Source organism: Scyliorhinus torazame, chromosome 12 (genome assembly GCF_047496885.1).
Source record: "Scyliorhinus torazame isolate Kashiwa2021f chromosome 12, sScyTor2.1, whole genome shotgun sequence".
In the NCBI taxonomy this organism is placed as follows: Eukaryota; Metazoa; Chordata; class Chondrichthyes; order Carcharhiniformes; family Scyliorhinidae; genus Scyliorhinus; species Scyliorhinus torazame.
The window spans coordinates 186246421-186271664 of NC_092718.1; the positions used below are offsets into that span (position 1 = coordinate 186246421).

General features: G+C 44.1%; 1 protein-coding gene across 1 annotated transcript in view; it reads right to left on the minus strand.

The window, feature by feature from the left end:
• Window positions 1-22356, minus strand: part of appbp2 (amyloid beta precursor protein (cytoplasmic tail) binding protein 2) — a 118147-nt gene extending 95791 nt beyond the window's left edge. The window contains exon 1 of the mRNA XM_072470128.1: window positions 22142-22356. Coding sequence (XP_072326229.1) covers window positions 22142-22279 — 138 coding nt within the window. The 5' untranslated portion in view covers window positions 22280-22356. The remainder of the gene's footprint in view (window positions 1-22141) is intronic.
• Window positions 22357-25244: the final 2888 nt, after the last annotated feature.

A 25244-nucleotide genomic window follows, 5' to 3' on the forward strand; every position in this document is an offset into this window, starting at 1 on the left:
GAAAATGACCAGAATTAACTCTACATGAGGGCTGCCAGAATACCGGCCACTGACCTGCATGATATATTGCCTGTGGTTGCATACTGGGTCAGTGAAAACACAAGGCAGAATTGACATATGATGCCTGAAAAGCAATGTGTATGCCTTCAATGGTGTGCTGTACCATGGGAAAGCTTGCAATCCCTATAATCCTTCCTGCTTGCCCCACCTTCTCTCTGAAAAGACAATGCAATGAAGTTAGCGCTCTTTGAATAAGAGCACCTAATTTATTTTCCTTACAGCACACTGTAAACTATAAGAGACTGCTAATATCACCAACATTATTCTGGAAGGAGCCAAACGTGTCACAGTACATTGACACAATCACCTTCATAGACACAGGAAATATGGTCCCTGCCGTGCTGAGGTTGGAATGGTGACTGCAGTACGTGGCATATTTCAGTCCAGGACTCCTTGCACTGCAGGCATGTCAAACATTAGTCGTTGCAATTCCAACTGGAAGGCCTACATGTTCTCCCATATCTGGGGGCAAATAGTTGGTCCAGATGCCTTGAAACCAGCTAGAAGGTACTTCAGCATTCGCAACAGTGCACACTACTCCCTGTAGATTTTTGAAACAGCTACAGAAAACACCACAACTGTGGGAATGTAGCAAGAGCCAGAAGAATTAAACCAGCAACCAACCTGTAAACAGTTGATGATCCCTTTACATAGCACCGGTGCATGTGTTCAGCAGTCCAAGGTTAAAATAGCACTGACTGGAGCATTCAAATCCAAAAATTGCATTGCTGACATCAAATCAGTGGGTTGTGATCTGCTTGCATAGTATTAGGTGCTAAGTGCACACTAACCCTTTTACGAAGATGGTATCCAGCATGCTTTGCATCAGAAGTGTGCATGTGCACCATGGATGCCATTTTAGAATCACAGGAAAATTTGTAGCACAAAAATGCGGATCCTGCCAAGCCGAATTTTGACTTCCTAATGCTCATAGGACAGCTTTGTAAGCTACAATGGAAACCAAATACATGCAGGAAGTCAATAATTTTATTGGCTGACAGTGCTTTTGATAGCCTGAGCCTGTCAATGCAAGTGGTTGGTCACACATTTATCAGGCATCAACCTGTCATTTAATATTTTTGGAGTTCAGTTCAGAGTGTGTTAAATACAATATGGAAATAAAATACATTAGTGGATGAGTGTCATTATGCCAGTCATCTAATGTAATTATATGAACAGCTGCTGCTGGTAGACTTGCAAATTTATCAATAATTACAGTGTTACATGATTTCATTGGAGGATTAACGTGCAGAACCTAATCAGAAATCAATGACAATCAAACAAAAACGATCAAATGTCAATCCAAACTGAACATCCAACTCCACAATACAGAAGTAAAAATGTTAATGAGCAGCATTTTCAAGGTCATAATGGTCTTTTTATGCTCTGTGTTCAGATGAAAACTTTGCATTGCTGGAGCTCATGGTCACAGTTTAGAATATCCAAGCCTACTCGGAGGTCATAACCTTGAAATCAATCCCCAACAATCCCTAATATACCAGAGAAGAAATCAATTTCTGATTCTCACTGTGAAATTAATATTGTCAATTCTATATTCCTGCTCCCAAAAAATACAACTGGCCGAGGTAGAGTGGATTCCAATAAATCAAAAAGTTATATTTTTCAAATTGTGTAAAAAGATTTCATTTATGAATCATAGAATAAATACTTTGTGGCTACAGTAGGCCAAGAGCATTACGACTGGAGTTTCAAAAACTGTTCAGAAATGCCATTTTTGCCCTGCTTCACAAATGAGGTATTCAGAAAAGCCACCTTTGCCCTGCTTTATAAACAAGATATTCAGAAAAGCCACCTTTGCCCTGCTTTATAAATGATGTAAACAATCTCCTTGAAACGCAGTTAAAAAAGGGACGTTATGAAAAGCCAATGAATAACTGAGGCAAACATAAGAGCACAATATCTTATACAGTCCATCTATCTCACTTGGTCATTCAAGGCAGGTACATACTTAAATCTTCACTGAATTTTATTGCCAGGTTTATATCTCTTAACTTAAAATGAATCAGCAAATTATTTATATTTTAAATATATAACTCTTATATTCAACTTAACAATTTAAGCAACAGATTGCCAAGCAGTTAATTATCAGACTTCCAAACCAGCACCCCTCAATCTGCTTTCTGTAGAAATTCTCCATAGCTTTATACAAAATCTCCATCATCAAATAAACTTGGGTCAAGTGCTGGACATTTCCCTAATGAGACATGATTGAGTTTGTTTATTGATGAACAGTACTGGAACTGGAACCACATTTACCTAACCTTCTGGCACAGCCAAGAATATTGCTACAAACACGAATGCACAAACTGTCACGTGGCTAGAAAGAATCAACTATTTACCACCGACGGTAAATATAATGGCGATATTGTTACTACTGAAAAATACATTTTGTTGAAGCTTTTCATCTTGCACTCATCAGGACAATTGCAAGAATACCAATTTCAGAGTAACCTGGTACATTCGCCATGGCAACGCCTCTACCAATCAGAGAAAGAGATAAGAAGGACCCGTTAACTTTTAAAAATTAATTTACGGGATGTGGGCATCGCTGGTTAGACCAGCATTTATTGGCCATCACTAGTTGTCCTTCAGAAGGTGGTGGTGAGTCGCCTTCTGGAACCACTGCAGTCCTTGAGGTGCAAGTACATTCCACTGTGCTGTTAGGGAGGAAATTCCAGGATTTTGCCCTGGAGGCATACCCTTTTAAATTCAACAAGGAACCAAAACAAAATGCATCTTTGAAAAAAATTAAAGATACCAATCATGTACCAGCAAGTATAGATATGATTCTGGACACTGTCTTGGGTAAGTATCAGGACCAAGTGTATTTTGTAACTAGTATCATGACAGTGGATCATAGCTCACATAACATTTAACAAACACGTGTATTTTTTAAAAATGGATACACAAGCAAAAACTGGGGGGGGCAGGGGATGCTCATTTTTCAGACAGAGACGCTTCAAAGAAAGTGATGCAATGCAAAAAAACTGAACAGTAATTGCCTGCAGAGATAATGGAAGTTGATTATCATCTCAGCAGAAACCATCTCCTGTGAGATGTATCCCAGTCTATGGACATGATAGAAGTTGAAAGAAAGCAGTCCTGGGCAAAAGACTGAGTTTTTCCCGTTCTAGAAATACACAAGAAACGGGGTTAAAAGCCAACTGCAACCTTTGTCTCAGTGTGCTAGTCTGGTGTTCTAATTTTAATGTTCTGGTATATGCGGTGTAGATAACAGCTGAAAAATATCCACTAGGCATCTCTGCATTTGCAGGCAAAAAGTCTCAAGTCAGCAAAGTCATAATTGAAAAGGAAACAGGAAAACTCCTTTCAGCTCACCTGCAAAACCAAAACTGTCAAAGTCAGCTATTAAAAAAAACCAGGCAAACAAACATCCCAGGGCCCAAATCTTTCAGCCAGGAGGCTGTCTTCATGCCTACCAACACCAGGTGAACCCTTAAAAGATTAGTTCAGTGGCTCACACAGAGTTGCAAAGAAGCTCAGGAAGGGAAGTAAACTATCCAACGGAGATCCCAAATTTGAGAAGCAACTCCTGCGTCATATCACCATAATAAAGCAATATCACAGCTGAGAATGAGACAAGGAGACAACTGTCTGTCCCGTTGCCATCGATCTAGAAGTTGAGGGTAGCAGTGGGGATGAACTGGGGAGACATGAGTGAGGCCCACAATGAGCCCCCCTGCTACTCGGTTAACCAATACGGGGATACTAGCCTCCTCATTCACCCACCAAGGTGCACAACAGCGAGAAGACTGGGCAAGGCAGTTCGCTGCATTTAAAGACTTATGCAGGGACAAGTCAGGCTGCATGACCCTAGCTCTACATGATGTGAGAGATGCCCCTCCCATAAGGCAACATCTCTATCATTTAGGCATAGAAAAGCTGGCCCAGGTTCGGGAGGAGATTAACTACATGCTGGAGCACCAACTAAAGAGCCTGGCAGCAGCAGCTGGAGCTCGCCAGTTGTGCTCATGACCAAGCTGGACGGTTCCACAAGGTTCTGCATCGACTACCGGATAATTAATGCAGTGACCAGATCAGACTCTAACCCGATACCCCGGCTGCAAGACTGCATAGATATAGTAGATTAAAGGAACCTACATTACAAAGGTAGATTTACTCAAGGCAGGTTTCCTTGACTGTCCATGCGAAGCAAATCTCCACTTTCATAACTCCGGACAGATTATAATAGTGTCGAGTCATGCCATTTGGACTCTGAAATGTCCCAGCCACCTTTCAAAGGCTGATGAAGTATATTCGTTAAAAAGGGGCTGTTGACACCACTCAGGCACCCAAGCTCAGAGGTGGAGGAAAGATACAATTGCGGTCATACCCACAATCGCCGTCATACCTCCACAATGGTGGTGGTGAAGACGACAAAAATTAGGTTCCGATGCTTCAACCACTATGGGGGTGCCCTGCAACATCTGCCAGAGTGAGTGTAGCTTCCATCGTTGTCTGCTGTGCTCTGCATAATCTTGCTCTTTCAAGGGGGGAAAACATTGGAACGGGGGGACATAGAGGCAGGTGCACTTGCCTCAGAGGAGGAATCCAATGATGACTCAGATGTGGAGCCTCGGCAGACACATGGTGAGGACGAACAGCAAGGAATGAGGCACCTTCAGAGAGGCAGGGATACCAGGGAGCCCTTGATTCAGCATTCCATCAGTTAGGCTGTGTTTGCCTTCCGTCCGAGACCAATTCAATCGACTTGCCAAACATTTCACACATCCCACTGCTGTTCTCACTTCCGTTTGCGGGTGCACCACAAGAGGAGACCAAGAGACGACAGGCAGCTCACCTGCTAACTTGAGGCATGTCTGTACTACCCTGTTCATCACTGATGGATGGGCACCTGAGAGACTGGGTACCATATCCACCTCGCACACTGGCGTTGACATCCCAAGGTCATTGCCTGCGTGAGGGCTTAAAGATCTGAGTGCAACTCCAGGAATCCCTGATTCTGTTCCTGGAGCTGCCATTCCATGAAAGTCTGTACTCTCTCAACGGATGAGGCTGTGCGCTTGTAGCTCAGGACAATACAGTATTCATGTTCCATATGGACTCCTCCACGACAGAGGCATGACACTCAGGGAGCTCTGCCAGATCTCCCTGCGCATCCCACTGATATCCAGCATCTGCTGCCTGATAGATGAATTTAGAGGCTCATCATCTGCCTCGGACTCAGCGTGGTCCTGGTTCCTAGCAGTCCTCTGACTGCTGACACCCTGGGCACGCTCTGCCTCCACCATCTGCTCATGTGAACATGATATACCCTCACCACTGTGCACTACCCATCTGATCCAGCACTCTATTGCCCACCGACTGCCAGTATCTGCACTGCTGCTTGGTGCGGAGGGAGAGTGTGGCACCGGTGCATCTATCATCTGTGCTTCTCCGATGTTAGCGGAGGGTTGTCAGGTTCCTGGCTGGCTTATCGGAGGGAGAAAAACAATTGTTGAGTAACAATCAGTGAGTATTATTACTCATCATGCAATCAATCTCCTTGCTATGTGGCCAGGTGTCAGTGATAGCAATGGCATCACAGTGGCTTAGTGAATCATTGGACAGTTTCTCAGGAGGTCCATATGGGAGATGAGATGATGCTACATTCTTTTCACTCGCCATCTGTCCTGTTTCTGCCCACTGGACTCTTAACTTCCTCAGAGACACCAGCCTCCCTGTAACCAGAGAACCTTCCTCCTTGGTTGCATTCTAGCTCCAGGGCTAGGTTTGTCGCCCCACATTCAGTGACATGTTGCTCTGCATTGTTGTAGCTAAGTTTCTCCGGTAAGTGCAAAGTTGCTTTCAGTACTCAACCCTATACTATACCATGCTGTCGCCCACCCGCTTTCACCCTTATGAACCATGTGAATGTTCCCAACACCTTTGTACACCTGACCCTTTGATAGATCCAGGGCTTCTGATCTTCTCTCCCAGCCTTAACAGAGGCAGAGACTGAGACTCAGATTTCTACACTGAACGCAACGAAGGATGGGTACCCTGGACTACACCAACTCAGTACTCACATTTGCCAAGCACAGAAAATCATTGAACCATTACGATACTGAATCCATATGCAGCAAACCTTCGGCTTCCACCTCTGCCCAGGCTTTCTTGGTGAGGTGGGGTGACGTCACTTACTATTCTGCAGCATTAGGATGTCACGTTTGACAGTCACCACCTCCACAAGAACGCGGAGCCAGTCATCCACGAAACAGGGGGCTTGCTACCCACCTGAAGTGTCCTCCCGCCTTGAGTGTCGGCCGGGTGCTGCTGCCATGATGCAGACCCCCCTCTGCCTCCTCGGATGTCTTGAACAGTCTCGGGCAACCATCTTTAAATGTTCCACCAGACCCCCATTGGACCTGCTGTCTGCCACGCTCCCGCCGGCCTTGCAGACCCTATCCGGATAGGTTGTATGGCTGGCCGTCCCTTAATTGGCTAGCCATTCCAGGATCTGGGACAGAACCGGGAAAGTTGACTGCTTCCGGTTACTCGGGAAAAAAAGGGGTAGAGCTAACACAGGACCACATCAAAAAGACCCACCAATTTAACCATAGCACCGAGACCCACCATCTTAATATCCCCACTCGTACTCGGAAGAAAACCAAGACAAAAATTGAGGGATTCAATGGAAGCCACACCTCCAGGGTCTCTCAGTTGAACGAAAAGGATAAAGAAAAAGAGTAAGAACTATTAGAACTAATCGCTCGGATAACAGAACTGCCCGGGCTACCATCTAAGGCATTCAAAAATAGATGAAAGTCTGCCAACTGAACAAGGGGACTTCACTCCTACCCCAGGGAAAAATAATATAAAGATAACTCCTAGGTAGAACGCTCAGTCCATCCAAATGTCATTGCTCACCAGGGTGCCAGACCCAACCACACCAGGCTCCTTCTATGGATACCGAGGGCACCTCCATTCCTTAGGGATAGTAGCATTTCGATCACGGCACCAGGCCTGGTCTAGCCCAGCACCGTCATAAAAGACTCAGGAGAACCTCACTCCAGGAACCACCACACAACTCCAAACCTTACACCCCGAGGTTGCACCAACCCAATTCTATGAGGGCTGGTTTAGCTCAGTGGGCTAGACAGCTGGTTTGTAATGCAGAACAAGGCCAGCAGCGCGGGTTCAATTCCCGTATCGGCTGAGAATTCTGAATTCTCCCTCTGTGTACCTCAACAGGCGCTGGAATATGGCGACTAGGGGGCTTTTCACAGTAACTTCATTGCAGTGTTAATGTAAGCCTACTTGTGACAATAAAAATATATATTTATTATTTAATCAGGATAAGGCAGCACCATCCCCCCTCACCCAATAAGGAGGTACAAATTGGCCCTAGCCAATGGGAAACCCCAGCATCAAGGTAGTACAACCATCAAGACACCCACATTGCGGACACCCTGGAAGTGCCGATATCCCAAGCCTGCACCAGAACCAACACCACCTCCCCCCACCCAAGTCAAAGAGAAGAAAACCCCCGGGGACTGAGACTACACCCAGCCGGATCATGGAACCACTGTCCAAATGGCAGTGTTTTCAAACTTTTTCCCCGGAACCCACTTTTGCCAACCAGCTGACCTTCGGGATTCATGCCAACTGACCTTCATGACACATGTCACATTCTCTTACCTTTAATGCAAAAGGGACCTGCTTGGTCCTCACAAACTCACTTGAGTTACGTTCAAAAGGAAGAGAGGACAATGCGCATATCAGGTGCAGACTTCAGGCAGTTCCTTTGTGCCATCTTTATCTTTATGAAAACGGAAAATCCAACCTTGCACATGTAGATCGGCGTGAAGGACAATAGCAACAGAATGCATGCTTTACTCAGCACTGGATACGTCTGGGAAATGCTACACCAGAATGCTGACAGCTTCATGGGCTTTTGGGTGTGTTTTTAATGTGGTATTACAGGTCAGATACAGCAGTGCAGTATTTGAATTTGGAGTTAGCTCTCAGTTAATAACTGACACTGGGGTCTTTTCACCCACCAGTTCTCTTTCAAGATCTGAAACTTCTCCCCTTATCTGCCAGTACTTCCCTACATATAAGACTTTGCATCCTTACTTGCATTGGCACAATTGACAAAACCATACCTCAAGAAATCATCTTTATATTGTTTTGTTCCCGAGTTCAGTTTCTTCTTTGTAGGCTGTTAACCAGAGACCCTGGAGTTCTGTACAGAACTAACACTAGCATTGCTCTGTCCTACCTTGGACTCACCCGAGCAGCTCCCTCCAGCAGATTCTGTTGCGAGATCCTGTCCAATAGGTAAACTGCTTATTTGATACTCTGGTTATCTCTTACTTTTAAGAAAAATACTTTTAAGAAAACCATTCATCTTTACAGTTCACTTGCTTCCATTTTCCAGCTGGTGACAAGCAAGGCAACACTGCTCTGTTGATTTGATGCCAAAAGCATGTACCTGGAGGGCGCCTGACAGTGTGTGCAGGGCACGTGACCTGCTCTGTGCTGCCACTTCTAGCCGAATGTTTTCACACAGCCTCACTTATTTCCATTTAACAGATGGCAGCAGCCGCCATTCTCACTGTAAAAGCCGGTAACGACTGTTGGGCGCTTCTCCCGCGATCAGGGCTGTTAGACGTTTTAGTTGCTGTGAAATGAAGAGTCTAAAGTTCTTGTTCCTTTTCACCAAACACCATTTATTTCACTTCCACAGCCTCTGCACAAAACTCTTAACACACCACCTGCCAGAGGCCACCTGAAGCCCCTTTACATATCAGTGTCAATTAATGGATACTTAACATAAATGAGACAACTAATTGCAATGTCTCTTAACCCATTACTTAACAGTCTCCCCTTCCTTGGAGAAAAAAAATAATTAGGTGAAAACAAAATTTCAAGAAACTCAAAAACACACATGATGTGTCCCCCTTTTTTTTGGAGAAAAAAAAAAAAGTCACAGAAACAAGTGCCCTTCATTAACAATATCCAAAAGTTTCTGTGAACTCGCCCCTCTTTTCGTAAAACAGTCTGACAGTTGATAGCTCCTGTCGACCCATTTAATTTTTGTTATTTCCCCTCTGTCCAACATCTGCTTCAAACCTGCGATGTCTATCCGTAACCTCTTTTCATTGACACTTTTTGTAGAGTGCACATTTTCCCACAGGGATTTATTGTCAATGTGACAGTCAATAGGTATATTACCCAAATCCCCAAAATTTCTGTCAATATCATACTTATATAAAAAGCCATATCCACCGCCTCTACAAGGCTTAACGTCTCAGCAGCCAAAGTGCTTTTTTACCACTCTCCTTATTTTCTTTGTTTCCCACACAAGTGGGCAACATTTACCATTGTTCCCCAAAAGGAAAATTATAAAACCTCCTGCGCTTGAAACCCCATCACATAAATTTGTGTAGGACGCATCACTATAAACTATGAGTTTCAAGTGCTTAAGGTCACTTAAAACCGGGAACTTCAAAACACACTCCTGCATTTTTAGTTTGGCCAACGCTTTATTTGCTCTTATTATGCCTTCCACTTTGGGATCATTTATTTTTGTACTCAACTCTTTAAGACATCAAAACTCACGTCCGGTCTAGTCTGTCTACCTAACCAGTTCAGTTACCAAATTAAACTTCGCAGTTGCTCTTTTTCTATCTTTGAAACCATTGCGTCTTTTTGTGAAACTCGCCCACGATTAATTGCTATTGGGGTGATGCTTTCCAAATAAGATTGCTGACGTAAAGTTGCCCCTAACTTAGTCTGTCCAATTTCCAGTCCAATATATTTAAATGCACCGGAAGCCTGACTTCCAACCCTGAATTCTTTCCTCAAACCAGAGATTACAATAGCTTCAAAATCACTAGTCCCACACCACAAAAAATCATTGACATGCATCATAAAAATGCCAGAAAGATTTCCTTTATAGTGCCAGGAAAACATTGCAGGATCTGCTTTCAACTGGCAGCAGCCTAACTTTAAACAAAACTGACCTTACTGAAAAATACCAGACTCTAGATGCATCATTTAATCCAGAGACACATTTGTTCAACTTCCAGAGTACCCCTTCTGTGTTAGCTGCTTCTTTAGGACGGAGAAAACTGTCTTTCTGGAGCTGATGTCCCTGCAAAAAGGCAGCTTTTATATCTATAGATTTGCATTCCCATGCCTTTGTGGCTAATAGAGCCAAGAAGATCTTTAAAATAACCTTTCCTGTTGGAGGTGAATCTACCCTTAAATCCTGATCTTCTAAGTTTTCTTCAAATCCCCTTGCCACGAGCCTGGCCTTTGCCTTACAAGTTCCATCCGGAAGAACCTTTTCCGTGCAAATCCATCTGTGGGATAGAGCTCTTTGTCCCCTATCCGGTACTTCCGTGTATACCCCAAATTCACTCCAACTATGCAATTCTTGCTGTTTAGCTTCTTTAATAACTTTTTCACCCAATTTATTTGAAGCCACCAAAATCTCACGTGCATGTGGGCTTCTACTCCTATTAGTATTCGTAGTCTTACTCATGTTCCGAGATCTTGACAAACTACGTCCCCTCTCCCGCCTGGTATCTCGTTCTGTACTGCTAGATCTTTCCCTTCTGCTGTGGGATGTCCTTTCAATAGTTCTCGACCTTTTCCTGCGGACCTGTTCACTATCCGATGTACTATCTGAACTGGCACTGCGTTTCTGTGCCCTCCATTTTTGAACTTTGTTTTCCCAATCCATTGTCTTGACTCCTTCCCCTGAATGCTGTACATTCAACCAATGTTTATACTTTCCAGTGGCCTTCCCTGCTCTACTAATAACAGTTGCATCCTTCCATTGACTAGACCCTTCAGGCAAGTATGTCACTTTTGTACCAACTTTTGGCAGTTGCCCTTTCGGAAAAATGGCCTGTTTTAATTCACCAGAAGTGTTGTGTTCCTCCATAGAAACCCTGTCTATATCAGTTAATTGGTCCTCATAGTTCTGTAACACCTGCATACCAGATGACTCTGGTTCCTCTTCATGTCTGTCCGCTCTGTCTAAATTTGAAAATTTGTAATCTGTACCCATTATCCTTGATGAATGGACCCTAACAGTTTGATTACCATGTTGCAAAATAATTGTTTTGCCATCTATGCCTATGATCTTCCCTGGGCCTTTCCATTCATTAGAATGGTCTCTCTGATAGTATACCATGTCTCCTTGCTGAAAAACGGCATCTGATGGCCGTACGTTATGTCTTAAAGCTCTGCGAATTCTTTCAGAGACTTCTGCTTCCAAAAAAGCTTTTCTACTGCTATGTAATGCATTTAAATGTTCAGCAAAACCAGAGCTAATTGTAGTCCCCTCCCAAGCTGGAGGCTGGTCATCCAAAATGGACGGAATTTTAGGATTTCTACCAAACACTAATTGATAAGGACTATAGCCCCCAACCATCTGCAATGAATTCTTTGCATGTACTGCCCATGCTAAAGCTGAATTTAGCCTGCAATTTGGTCGATCTGCCAAAATTTTCCGAAGCATGGCATCGATGACAGCATGATTTCTTTCACAGACGCCATTACTAAATGGGCTTTCTGCAGCCGTATTCATAACTCTGATATTCATGTTTCCACACATATCCCTAAACTCATCATTAGCAAATTCTCCATTGTCCGTAAGGAATTTTGCCGGTGGACACATTCCTGTCCCTATCCATTTTTCCACGATTTGATCCAGAATTACTCTCTTTTCTTTACTTCGTACAATCGTTGATTGACTAAATCTGGTTGCTAAATCTACAAAATGCAGAATAAATATATTATTTGCTTTATCCCAGATCTTAAGGTCCATGGCCACAATGCCGTTAAAATCCCTGGCCAAAGGTAGGGTTACTATCGGTCGTGCTGGTGTCCTTCAGGACTTCCTACAAATTTCACAGCGGTCACTAACCTGTTCTATCAGTTTAGTATAGTCGTCATCCCTTACCCCTGCATCCTTTAATACATTTTTCAGCCTCCAAGGAGACGGATGTGCAAATTGCCTATGCAGCTTTAATACCACAAACTTTTTAAATCAGCTAAAGTCCCATTTTCAACTGCCATTAACACATCCTTAACCACTCTACTTGAAAAATTATTTGTCAGTAATGGAATACAATAGTGTCCCGACTGTGTAAATTGTAAGTCCACCGTCTTTCCAAAAATTGTTGCCTTATCCTGTTCCATATCCAGTTTCATGTGTGCTTTCTTCATCGATGGTCTGCTCAGAAGCAAAGGCATCTCACTTGATACAACATCCGTGCTAATGAAATAATTCACTCCGGCAATATTGCAAGGGATCACCACTCTTTTCAGCGATTTCAGAGTATCATCCCCAAACCTGAAACTTGTGGAACTTTCAAATTCCTTAACCTGGTTACGATTTTCAACATTCAAAGAGTCCAGGTAACATTTTAACCAGTCAATTCCACACACAGTAGATGTGCAGCCACTGTCCAATACAGCACAGTTGAAGGATTCTGCAGCCAACACCCTCATTACCGGCGTAAAACTGTTTGTCAATAGGACAATGCCTTCTTTCTGGTCACTATCTTTTTCCTCTTCGGACTCTTCCGTGTCATGTGTCGCTTCAAACACTCTATCATAACGAGTTGGACAGTTGAAAGCATAATGGTATTGAGAGTCACATCGAAAACATCGATTTATCATGCCCCGTGCATTTCTGGGGTTCATCTTCCTATTGTAGGTTCTAACTAGGTTTCTGTCTTCATAATTTCCTTGTCTCGGTCTCCGTCTATAGTCTTGAGCCCTGTTCGTAGTCATACGATTTCGCCATCCTGTTACTAGTGCATCTTCCATATTCTGCCGTATTGCAGGCTGACCTATTTGGGTCATCAGAGCCATCGGAATCAAATGTTTCCCCAGAAACTTTTGTAAAGCTTTTGTCATCTGTTCGAATAAGGTATCCTTATCAGTAAACTGAACTCCTTTCAAAACCAGGAGCCTATCCATGTTGCTCACTCTAGCACAGTCAAGTAATTTAAAGGCCAACACAGACTGTGGAAATTCCAGATTGTGTTTCTGCAGTCTTTTATATAGTCTGTCAAATTCCATTATATAGTCTTCCATGGAGATATCCTCCATTTTCCGGAACTTATCAAAATCCGACCATGCTTCATACGCACTTAACAAGTCATCTTTCTTATAAATCTTATCCATATAATGTAATAAAGTCTCCAGACCTTCTTCTGAGTCTAACTCTTCCAATTCCAGCTCAGAAAGCACTTTGTTTCGGATTTTACTGCCATATGGTAGAGAAAGAGCCAATGCCATACCTTGTTTTCTCTTTCCCAAAGCAGTTACTTTAGTCCACATAACTACTGCGCTTCTCCATTGGTCGTATGATTCCCTTCCAGAAAATAAGGGAGGATAGTCATATCCAGCCATCTTTATCCTGGGTTCAGCCATGTATCATTTTTTTTCCTTCTCACTCACTCCTTGGTTTGATCAGGGAAAGTTGTATCTTTCAAACCTCCACATTTGCACAGCAACCATCCTCTGCTACCATTGTTCGACGTTTTAGTTGCTGTGAAATGAAGAGTCTAAAGTTCTTGTTCCTTTTCACCAAACACCATTTATTTAACTTCCACAGCCTCTGCACAAAACTCTTAACACACCACCTGCCAGAGGCCACCTGAAGCCCCTTTACATATCAGTGTCAATTAATAGATACTTAACATAAATGAGACAACTAGTCTCTTAACCCATTACTTAACAAGGGCCACCATGGGAACCACGCGGCCAATCGCTCTGTGAATTCCCAACACCCACCTGCGAGTCTCGACCCGCACTTTGAAAACCCTGCCACAAGGGATTCTCAGGGCCACGCTCGTCCTTGGTAAAACTCCAACAGCAGGGAAGAGACAGATTTAGCCCAGTTCTCATCAGGATATCAAGCAGGTTGCCTGGGCCTAAAGATAAAAACATGGATGCTCTTGAAATTGGAATTAAAAAGGACAAAAAAACAAACCCGGTTAGCTCTAACTGGGGGGAGCTTCCTCAATCATAGCGAGGACAACAAATTAATCCTACCAACTCCAACCCTCTACCCCGCGCTGGCTCCGCTCATCTTCCTTCTAGGTGAGGAGGGGAGCAACCCTTCCCTCCACCACAAGGATTGTCAGACCACGTAAAACCCAAATACATTTAGGTTAAAGAATATAGACTGTGCACAAATACCATATCCAACATTTGACTGATGTGAACTTGTTGAAATCAGGACATTCAATGGTACAGGCTGACACATTCACATTATTCACTTCCCTATAAACAGAGAAAATTGACAACATCAAGCAGACGACAACATGATCAACAGGGGCCAAAGTCCAGCATAACAACCGAGATGCAGAAAGGCAGTCATCAGAACAAAGACTGGATAAAAGCAAATTACTGCGGAAGCTGGAATCTGAAACCAAAAGAGAAAATGCTGGAAAATCTCAGCAGGTCTGGCAGCATCTGTAAGGTGAGAAAAGAGCTAACGTTTCTAATCCAGATAACCCTGTGTCAAAGCTGACAAAGGATCATCTGGACTCGAAACATTGGCTCTTTCCTCTTCTTACAGATGCTGCCAGACCTGCTGAGATTTTCCAGCATTTTCTCTTTTGGTATCAGGATAAAGACCTCTTTCACAGGCGCATGAAGAAGGACAAATTCAAAGATGAAGCAGGATCAGGGTCAATGAGCACTCATCAGGAACTCCCAAGGATTTGGACGATCGAAGCATGAGGCACCAGGACTTTCACCATGACATCATGCCAGAACCCAGGCGGTCAACAACCTAGGTTCCAGCTTGAGGTTTTTTGGGGGGGGGGAGAAGAGAGAGAGAGAGAGAGAGAGAGAGAGAGAGAGAGAGAGAGAGAGAGAGAGAGAGAGAGAGAGAGAGAGAGAGAGAGAGAGAGAGAGAGAGAGAGAGAGAGAGAAAGAGAGAACCAGACTCAGCAGCCGTCCTCTCCTGTTCCCCTTCTCTCTCTTTCCTGACTATCAGGATGGACAACAGGCCATGCAGCAGGAACTCAACCCTACGGAGGTGGGCTTCCACCAGGGACCGTGCTCGCTCTATTGCAGGAACCTTCTCGTGCAGCACTGCCATTACTTCCATAGAAACATCCCGCAACTCTTGGAATTGGGCCTTGACGACCTATACCTCAAGGAACCTGGATTTCCATTCAAAATAACATCTTTGTTGGCTGCCATCATCTGTCGATGTACACCACACCGTCAGGGCGGTGGCCCGCTCAAAAGCAACTGCACCACAAAAGGCAGGGCCCTACCCAAACTCCTTCTAACCACCCCGAACAAGCGAGGATTAAAACATTCTAACTCGGTTCTATCATGCACAAACACTAACCAACAATTCTCGGAACAATATATAGTATGTTATCCAAGAAAAGACAAAAAAAAGAAATGAGCACAAGGATGAAAACATGGGTTAAAAGATGAACAGAGCCAGAGCGCACAAAAACACAGCACATCATGTGACCCCAGCATCTCTTTTTTTTCCATCAAGAGTATCTCTTTTTTTTCAGCAAAACTCAGTCCTATACTATCAAGCAGATAAATAAATATTTTTCTCAAAAAGCTACTCTAGCACATCTATTACTGCTTTGCTCTCCGCCTGCAGGTCTTTGAGAAAAGTTAAACCTGCTGTGTCAGTCACTGTACCAACAGCTTGTTAAACGGGGGCCTTACTACTGTTATATTCATCTGATGACGTTTGATTCTACAATTACAATATTAATTGCAATGGGCACAATTCTCAAGGTACAGTTTGTTCAGAGCACAGTTTAACTGCACCTGCTTCTGACTTTTATTCTACTGTTGTCACTATGTTATTAAACATTATATTGCTGCTCTGCCCTGTCAAGTGCACAGTATAATAGAATTCCTATGGCTTTTCAGTTATTTCAACTCTTCATGGACTACAACCATTTCTCCGCATGTTGAGAACATTATTTAAATTTGAATGCATTAAATTTCATTTGTTATTGTTCTTGTGAATTGCTTTCTTCAATTCCACGTCCTTTTCGAGTTTGGTATCATTTGCAAATTTGACCAATTTGCATAGAGTTTCTGAATCTGGGTCACTGATGTAAATCAGAAACGGTAGTCAATTATGCCATTAAGTGCAAAAAGCTATCACATTTGAGAGAATCAGTTTTTGTTGAAATGATGTATTTGCCTATTTGATGTATTTGAAAGACTTCTGCATTTAATCGCCATGTAATTTCCAAAGTTGGCAAGATGGTAAATGACCTGAACAATTCCATCCCTGTTCCAACTCAATACACACGCTGTTGTGGCAATGTTACCCTATTTCAATATCTGCAGGGCATGAAGGAAATTTTTTAAAAAGTTAATTGAAGAATTGTTAAATTCTACATAATACTTCCATGGTCATTGATTTTTGGACAATTTAACCCAGGTCCCGGGGATTTTGGTCATCAAAACCTGGCCATCGCATGGGATAAGGAATTTGTCGGCGCAAATATGTTGAAATCTGAAGAAGGTTGGTGGTAAGAAGGTTACAGGGAGTCATTCTTTGATGGAGCCAGTTAGCCTGCAAAGCTCAGCAGGAGGGAAAGCAGTGGACATGGCCTTGGGTGCAGCTGTCCATATCACAGTGGAAATGCTGACTGGGGTGATCGCGCAGGTTAATGGGGGATGGGTAGGGATCTGACTGGGACTAAGGGCTTTTCAGTGTTCCTCGTTTTAGAGGTGGGGTGGTGGCTGTCTTGGGTGGGTCCTTAGCCTGCCGGGGGTGGCGACCGTTGTCTTTTACCTTTAAGAATTGGTCAGTCAGTGGGGCGTGGTTTATGGTTGGGTTCTCCCCCCCCCCCCCCCCCCCCCACCCCGCGGGTAGGAGATTGTAAATGGTATTTTGTTTGTATGGATTTGTTTACTTTGTGTTTTTTAAAATGAAAACTTTAAATAAAATATTTTCAAAAGATTGTGCATGTACATTTTTAATATAAAAATGTTGATTCTTCATCAGCTCAGCTGATTAAGCCGTGCAGACTAGAAGGTTGCATATTAAAATCTCAACTCTTTGCTCAGTTACTAAGTTGGCTGGTCACAATAGACGTGCTAAAATCAGCCTCTACTACTAATTTTGGAAGGGTGATTTTAAAACGTACACATAACTGCATTAGATTCAAGATTGTTATGGGAAAGGAAAACCCCAAGTTATTTTATAACTGCATTAACGGTAAAAGGATAACTAGGGAAAGAGTAGGGTCCATTATGGATGTTGTGTCGGTGTTCTCTCGTTTGGTTTATAAATCAAGGAGAAGGACTGTAATAAAATTGAAGAGTTTAACATCGACAGAGAGGAGGTTCAGAGTAGTCTGGCATGCTTAAAAGTAGACAAATATCGAAGGCCAGATGAAATGTATCCCCGGCAATTGAGTGAGGCAAGAGAGGAAATAGCAGGGGGGCTGGCAATTATTTTCAATTCCTCTCTAGCCACAGGAGAGGTGCCAGAGGACTGGAGCCAATGTGGTGCCATCATTCAAGAAGGGTGGAAGGGATAAACCAAGAAACTACAGGCCAGTCATGCTAACCTCAGAAGCAATTCTGACACAGAATTAATCTGCATTTGGAGAGGCAGGGATTAATCAAGAACAGTCAGCATGGTTTTAAGGGGAGGTCATATCTGACCAACTTAAAAAAAAAATGTAGGATACCTAATTCACTTTTTTCCAATTAAGGGGCAATTTAGCGTGTCATGACATGATTGCGGTGTATAATATAAGAGTATTAGATAGACAGGATTAAACTTTCCCCACCAAAGGAGAAGAGAAATAAATGACCGGGAGCATAGATTTAAGGTAAGCGGCAGGAGGTTTTGAGGGGATATGAGGAAAAAACCTTTTTACCCAGAGGGTGGTAGGAGTCTGGAACTCGCTGCCTTAAAGGGTGGTGGAGGCAGAGACCCTCATTTAAGAAATATTTAGATGTGCATTTGCAATCCTAAGACATACAAGGCTATGGGCCAGATGCTGGTAAATGGGATTAGAATAGTTAGGTGACTGTTCTTGACTGGCACAGACGTGATGGGTCGAAGGGCCTTTTCTGTGCTGTAGGACTTCCTATTCCTCATCACTACTGAGCAGCCCTACTGGGAGCACATATGGATGGCAGGTTTGGGGGTGGGGAAGAAGAAAAGCAAAGTATCTATGGTGTTCCTTATAAACCATAACACTCATGCTCAGGATATCTTAAAATGAACAAGGAGCGGGAAACGTACCACTTATCTAACTAGTCAAGTTGTAACAGCATCCTGCAAACAACCTATAAGGGCAATGAGACTCGTGAGAGAGCTTGTGCAATCAATAGTGCATCAACATAAACCCTGTAGATGTAGATGAATTGTTTTTTAAAAATGTCAGAAATTTTCCATGCATGTCAGGTACCCAGCTGACCTCAAAAAAGCTATTCTTGACCTGAAGGAGTCCAAGCACTGTTTCAATATCCAATGTCGAAGCCCTTCATCCAAAGAGATTGATCTTCTCCTGCAAGAAACTGAAGGCATGTGTCATACAAGCAAGTTCCTGAATTAATAATTGGAATGCCCATTTTGATATCCCAGCTGTATTATTTGTAGGCACACCATTTTTAAATAAGTATCAGTACTTTTATTTGAAAAGGAGAGAAAGTGGATTTCATCTTTTGTGGCAATTACAATAGTGGTATGGTATTTAGCTGTCACACTAAACAACTCAAGTCAGGTCTTGAGCCTTACCTTGTGAATATTAATAGAGACAGTTGTAAAAATTGAGATAAGATTCAGTCCCTGGAACATTTGGTTCCACAAATTATTTTAATCTCTGCAATTTTTATAGTTCAATATTGTTTAAATGTGGTACTGTCACAGTGTAAAACAATGAAACTATTTTGAATGCATTTTCAATAAATTGACATGAAATGCGCTATCTTAATATTGAAAATTGAAATCCAGGCATTTTATGCCAATGTTCATTGTGTAACAATGTAAAATATGAAAAGATTTTTCAAGTGTTGGAATATGGGAAGGGAGTTAGAAAGAGCAGCATAGGGGTTAAGGAGTAGTTTCACAGCATGCAGTCTAGATAGCTGAAGCAACAACACTAGTGGGGCAAATGCACAAGGAGCTGTTGTTAGAGAAGCAGAGAGTTTGGTGGAAGACTAAATAGTTTGTGGCTGGAGAAGATTACAGTGATACAAAAATGACACATCATGGAGACATTAAAATAGGAACAAGAATTTTAAATTTGCAGCATTGGAGCGTCGGTATCCATAAGTCAGAAAGGACAGCAAGAATGTGTGGGGTTTGGTTAGGATAGACTATGGACACATAGAACATAGAACAGTACAGCACAGAACAGAACATTACAGCACATAACAGGCCCTTCGGCAGGAAGTCCATTCCACACCTTATCCACTCTCTGAGTAAAGAACCTACCTCGGTGTTTGGAGAGACAATTGAATTAATTTACAAAACCGAAAACCTTAATTTGTATTACTTTAATGTATCTGGAATTACCACGCCCAATTAGTATTTGACTCAAGCAAATGAAAACTACTGCTTTTCCTTCTGGGCAATCAGATTAGTTAAATTCATGTGCATCCCTGCACCCTAACTTCAAAGTGCATTAATTTGGTAATGCCACAATCACCTCAGGGAAATCAAGTGGAATATTGTGGGCAAAATGAAATATGTAGTTCATGACATTGCACTGAGCTTGGGCACAGTACAAGCAAGGCAACTGCTGTTTGTTGGCTTCCACAGAAAATTGACAACCTTGGAATGCCATGCAATAAAAGTGGAATGCAGCTTATTCTGTCACTATAAATTAGTATTCTTGAAAATGAAGTTATAGGAAGAAAAACTGTCACAACAATTTTAGGATACTTCTGATTGTCTTCTGAGCATTGTGGTATTTATCAACTTTTCCATGAAGAAATTGAATTCTCAAATTTATTAGCCCAAGGCAGAAACCATTATTATTGCAGAAACATTATTAGACTTTCAATAACTCTTTTCTTTCCTTTGCCCATTGTTCCGCAGGATTCTGCGATTATCTACCAAGAGGTAAACATTTGCATTGCCATATTCTGCAGCTCTTCTTGACAGCAACGTTTTGAGCTCGTTGTCAGGAATAGACTACTCAGCCCCTTGATCCTATTCTGCTATTCAATTAGATTACGGCTGATTGGAATCTCAATTCTATTTACCCAACTTTAATCAATATTGCTCGATACTCCCCATACCTAATAAAAATCCAGCAAAATCAGACTTGAATATCTCGATTGACCCAGCATCCCAACCATTTATCCTTTTAAAAACCATTTCAAATTCCATAATTAGATTATCCCTCAACCCTTTAACTCAACTTGTCCTCATGATTTAAACCTTTGGTAGAATTCTGGTGACTCTGCACGGCTTCCCCTCCCAAGGCCAATATGTACTTCCTTCAGCGAGGTACCCAAAACAAAATGCAGTCTGCCAGATGGAGTTTGATGATGGCTGTGCAACTGAAGCAAAACTTCCTCCTATTTAAACACACGTCAGCAAAAGGTCAACATTTCAAAAAGCATTTTATTAACTTTTAGTGATGCAGACACCCAATTACTTTTGTTCCGACATAATTCCCAGTCTCCCACCATTATGAAAATATTCCCATTTGTTTTTCTTGGCTCCAAAGTAGACAACCTCATGCTTCCCCACATGGAATTCCATCTGCCAGTTTTGTCCATTCATTTAATCTGTTTATGTCCCTTTGTAACTTTCAGCTCAAATACAGATTGCTACATTGTGAAGCTTTGTTCTGTTTTATCAACTTTCTGCCTATAGCAAGGACAACCAGAGAAAATCTATCAGTCCATATTGTTTACTAGTTAACATTCTGTGATCTGCACTAACAGAACAGTTTATCACAGGAAAATATTTTACAAATCTCTGCTGATACCATAGGTAGCAAGAGCAAGTAATTTATTGATGCCAGAGTGGCCCTGTCATTTAACTAACAATAAGTTATCTTTCTCCTTTCCCAAAGTCTCCTTGTAACATGTACTATCTTTGTCAAAGGGCAAGGCCACTTCAAGGCCATCACGAGTATTCTTTAAACAACTGGCTAAATTTACATAGTAACAGTTTAGGGTGACTGACCCCCTTAATTCTCCCTTCGTCATTGTCGGACAAGTACCTCATCTTCATTCAATACATTGCAGCAAGACTGGTAACTTACCATAAGAGAAACTATGCACAAAAACATGCTTTCACAGCATATGTGAAATGGTAATAAAAACGTACCACAGAATTCGAAGCTTAATTCATGGTACATTCTGCGAAAACAAACACATAGTGACTTTTGTCCTCAACCACAGACAGGCATACAAATGGACAGCAGTATTGTAGTTTTGTCATTTCAATTCTTCACCAAACAAATGGGTGGCAAGTGGGGGCAGCAACAGCTGATCACTGAAGCAAAAAAGTTTTTGCTAACCTAGCAGGAAATCTGCCAGGACTGAATTTGCCCAAGATATTCAACCAATGAATAAGAAATCCGCATTTTTTTAAACAAGTAACAAAAAGAGGGAAGATGAGATACGGCTAAGACAAAACTACACAAATCAATTGAGCAAATCAATTCTTTTCAGATTAATAAAATGTATTGATGTCAAGTGATGAAATCTGAAATCAAACCACATATGTCCTAAAATAGGCCAAACTAGCTTACTCCCAGGAACGGCAACATTCAATAAACCATGTATAAGTGCAGTGACAGATTGGGATTGGTATCGTTACTTGCCTAGTTATAAATGACAGATGACAACTGCGGCAAATATGCTTTTGAAACCAATTTCGAATTTCACATAACGCATCTATTGATGGCAAGGGCACCCGTTTTCGGAGCAGCACAATTATGACCAGCCCTGGATTACCAACAACCCACTGAAACCAGTTCAATAGTCGAGCCAGTTGCAAAGCAATAATAAAACAAACGACTGAAAAGGAGGAGGGGGGCGGGGGGGGGGGGGGGGGGAAGGGGTCAGACGGCCGTACCTTATAATAAACGTCAAACTGTATATTTTCAGGCAGCGAGCGGATCTCCCTGCGGGAGCGGGTGTAACTGTCTACCACGGCCGAGATTGCGGTGTTATACAGGGTTTCGGGAATCCATTCCAGCTCCACCGCCGCCATATTGTTGATGTCTTTTCCCCCTCAGCGGCCGCCTCGCACCCCGAACAGGGACCGACCGACCAACCGACCGAGCCAACAACCTCCCCCCTTCCCCCCCCCCTTCAATCCCTCCCCAAAATACAACACCGATCGTCAACGTTTGAACAGCCCGAACGTAGAATAAGAAAAAAAATGACTAAAATGGCATTCAATTCAAGTACACTCCCACTGCCTTTTCTTCCGCACACTTCATTTTACACAATTTCTCGCAGGCAGAACATTTTTTTTTGTCAACTACGCTGAACGTGGTGACGTTTGCCGCCTGCGCGCCTGTCCCCGCCTCCCTTCTGCGTCACGGCGTACGAGCGCGCGCATTACGTCATTGTATTTTCAAAGCAAAAGCCAAGTGGGAGAGGGAACCCGCAGCGGGTGTTTCACCGCGGCCCGGCCTGGTTAAATTCTCAGGGTCTGGGACACAGAGAGGACGTTACAGGCGCGGGCGGGGAGCAGTTAAAACAGATGGGAATGTTCCCTTAGTTGGGCACCCCGGGCGGGAGTCTTCTTCTACTTCTCTCGACGGGTGGCGAGCTGGGAAGCGGAGAGGTCCGTTAATCAGGGGCTGGTTTAGCACAGTGGGCTAAATATCTGGCTTGCAATGCAGAACAATGCCAGCAGTGTGGGTTCAATTCCCATACTGGCCACCCCAAACAGACGCCGGAATGTGGCGACTATGTGCTTTTCACAGTGTGGTATTATAGGTATTATGGTACCCGATAGGCTAAAGCACCATTGGTGGAAACTGTATGCTTTCTATTGGCTAGAGTGTATAATAGCTCCGCCCTGATAGGCGGGGTATAAGGACCCGTGCCGCCCCAGCAGTCCTCATTCTGTACCTGAGCTGCTGGGGAAACATCTAGCTTATTAAAGCCTTCAGTTGGACTACAACCTTGCTTTAGTGGTCATTGATGGTGCATCAATTTAATAAGCTAGAATTTTAAGAAGAAAGAGTGGAGCTCCGAATCAAGACGGAGTGTCTGCAACGTGGCGAACTCAGCGGCAATCTTTAAGCACTGGCTGGCGTGCTTTAAAGGTTATCGCGAGACGGCGAAAGCGCACCCACGGGAGAGCAGAAACGGCAGGTTCTGCACTCAAGGGTGAGCCCGGAGGTTTACATCCTCACCGAGGAAGCGGAAGACTTCGATGCAGCAATAGAGCTGCTAAAAGGACAGTATATTCGCCCGGTAAACCAGGTCTATGCCCGGCACCTGCTTGCAACAAGGTGACAAACCCCTGGGGAATCGCTGGAGGAATTCTACTGCGCACTCCTGGTGCTGGGAAGAAGCTGCGGCTGCCCGCAGGTTTCGGCGAGCGGACACACGGAACTCTTAGTCCGGGACGCTTTCGTGGCTGGTATGCTTTCGTCACAAATCTGCCAGTGCCTGTTAGAGAAGGACACCCTGGGTCTCAGGAGGCACGGGCCCTTGCAGGCTCCCTGGACGTGGCTTCCAGGAACGCCCGCACCTACGTTCCCGACCGCGCGGCAGCCTCATGGGCAGCGTGAAACCCCGCCGCGGCCGACCCCGAGACTTCCTCCATTCCGCCACAGGCCTGCGCTGCAAGACGGCCTGGCAACCCCGAGGGGCCCCGCTGCTACTTTTGCGGGCAGGCCAAGCACTCCTATCAGCGCTGCCCGGCCCGCGCATCCATCTGCAAGGGATGTGGCAAAATGGGCCATTTCGTGGGGATATGTCAGGCCCGAGCGGTGGCCCCGGTCTCCAGCGGTGAATGCCGACCGCAACCACAAACCTCTCCACGGGCCCCGTGCGGCCAGCGGTCGCCGCCACCTCCATATCCCAGGGCCTCGTGCGGACCCCGGGCGCCCCCATCTTGTTCCGCGGACGCCACGTTGGACGGATGGGCGCCGCCATTTTGTGCACCCCTGGCCATGTGCGACCAATGGGAGACGCCATCTTGGATGAATCTCCAGGACCCCAGCTCGGCCGACCACACACTGCCCGAACAGAACTCTCAACTACTGCGATTGGCCTCGGTGACTCTGGTTCAGTCTCGGCCTCGAACACTCTCAACCGCTACGACGACCGTTATCATCAACTGGCACAAGACCTCCTGCCTAATTGACTCTGGGAGCATGGCGAGATTCATAGACCCCGACATGGTAAGGCGCTGTTCCCTCCTCATCCACCCTGTTAATCAAAAAATCTCACTGGCCTCCGGTTCCCACTCAGTGGAGATAAAGGGGTTTTGTGTAGCAAACCTCACAGTCCAGGGAAAGGAGTTCAAAAATTTCCGTCTCCACGTCCTTCCCCACCTCTGCGCGGCTACACTCCTGGGTTTAGACTTCCAGTGTAACCTTCAAAGTCTGACGTTCCAATTCGGTGGCCCTATACCCACCCACCCTTACTGTCTGTGGCCTCACACCCCTTAAGGTCGACACACCTTCCCTGTTTGCGAACCTCACCCCGGATTGCAAACCCGTCACCACCAGGAGCAGACGTTACAGTGCCCAGGACTGGATCTTTCTTAGGTCAGAGGTCCAAAGGCTACTGAGGGAAGGGGTCATTGAAGCCAGTAACAGCCCCTGGAGAGCTCAAGTAGTGGTGGTAAAGACCGGGGAGAAGCATAGGATGGTCATCAACTACAGTCAGACCATCAACAGGTTTATGCAGCTGGACGCGTACCCTCTCCCCCGCATATCCGACCTGGTAAACAGGATCGACCACCACCCTCTGGGTGAATAGGTCACTTTCTTGGGAGAGGAAATGCCCTTCCCAATCTAACAGGCTGGTCGCATAGTATTAACAGTTGTGCACACTGACAGGCCTGCGCACAGCTGTGTTAATATCAGTAGCAATGGGGGAAAAAGGCCCTCAAGTGGTCAGTGATTGGTCATTTAAGGACTTCAGTTGTTGGCATGGAGGCAAAGCCGACTCTGGGCCTTCCCATCCGCAACTTCTGGCAGAGGTGG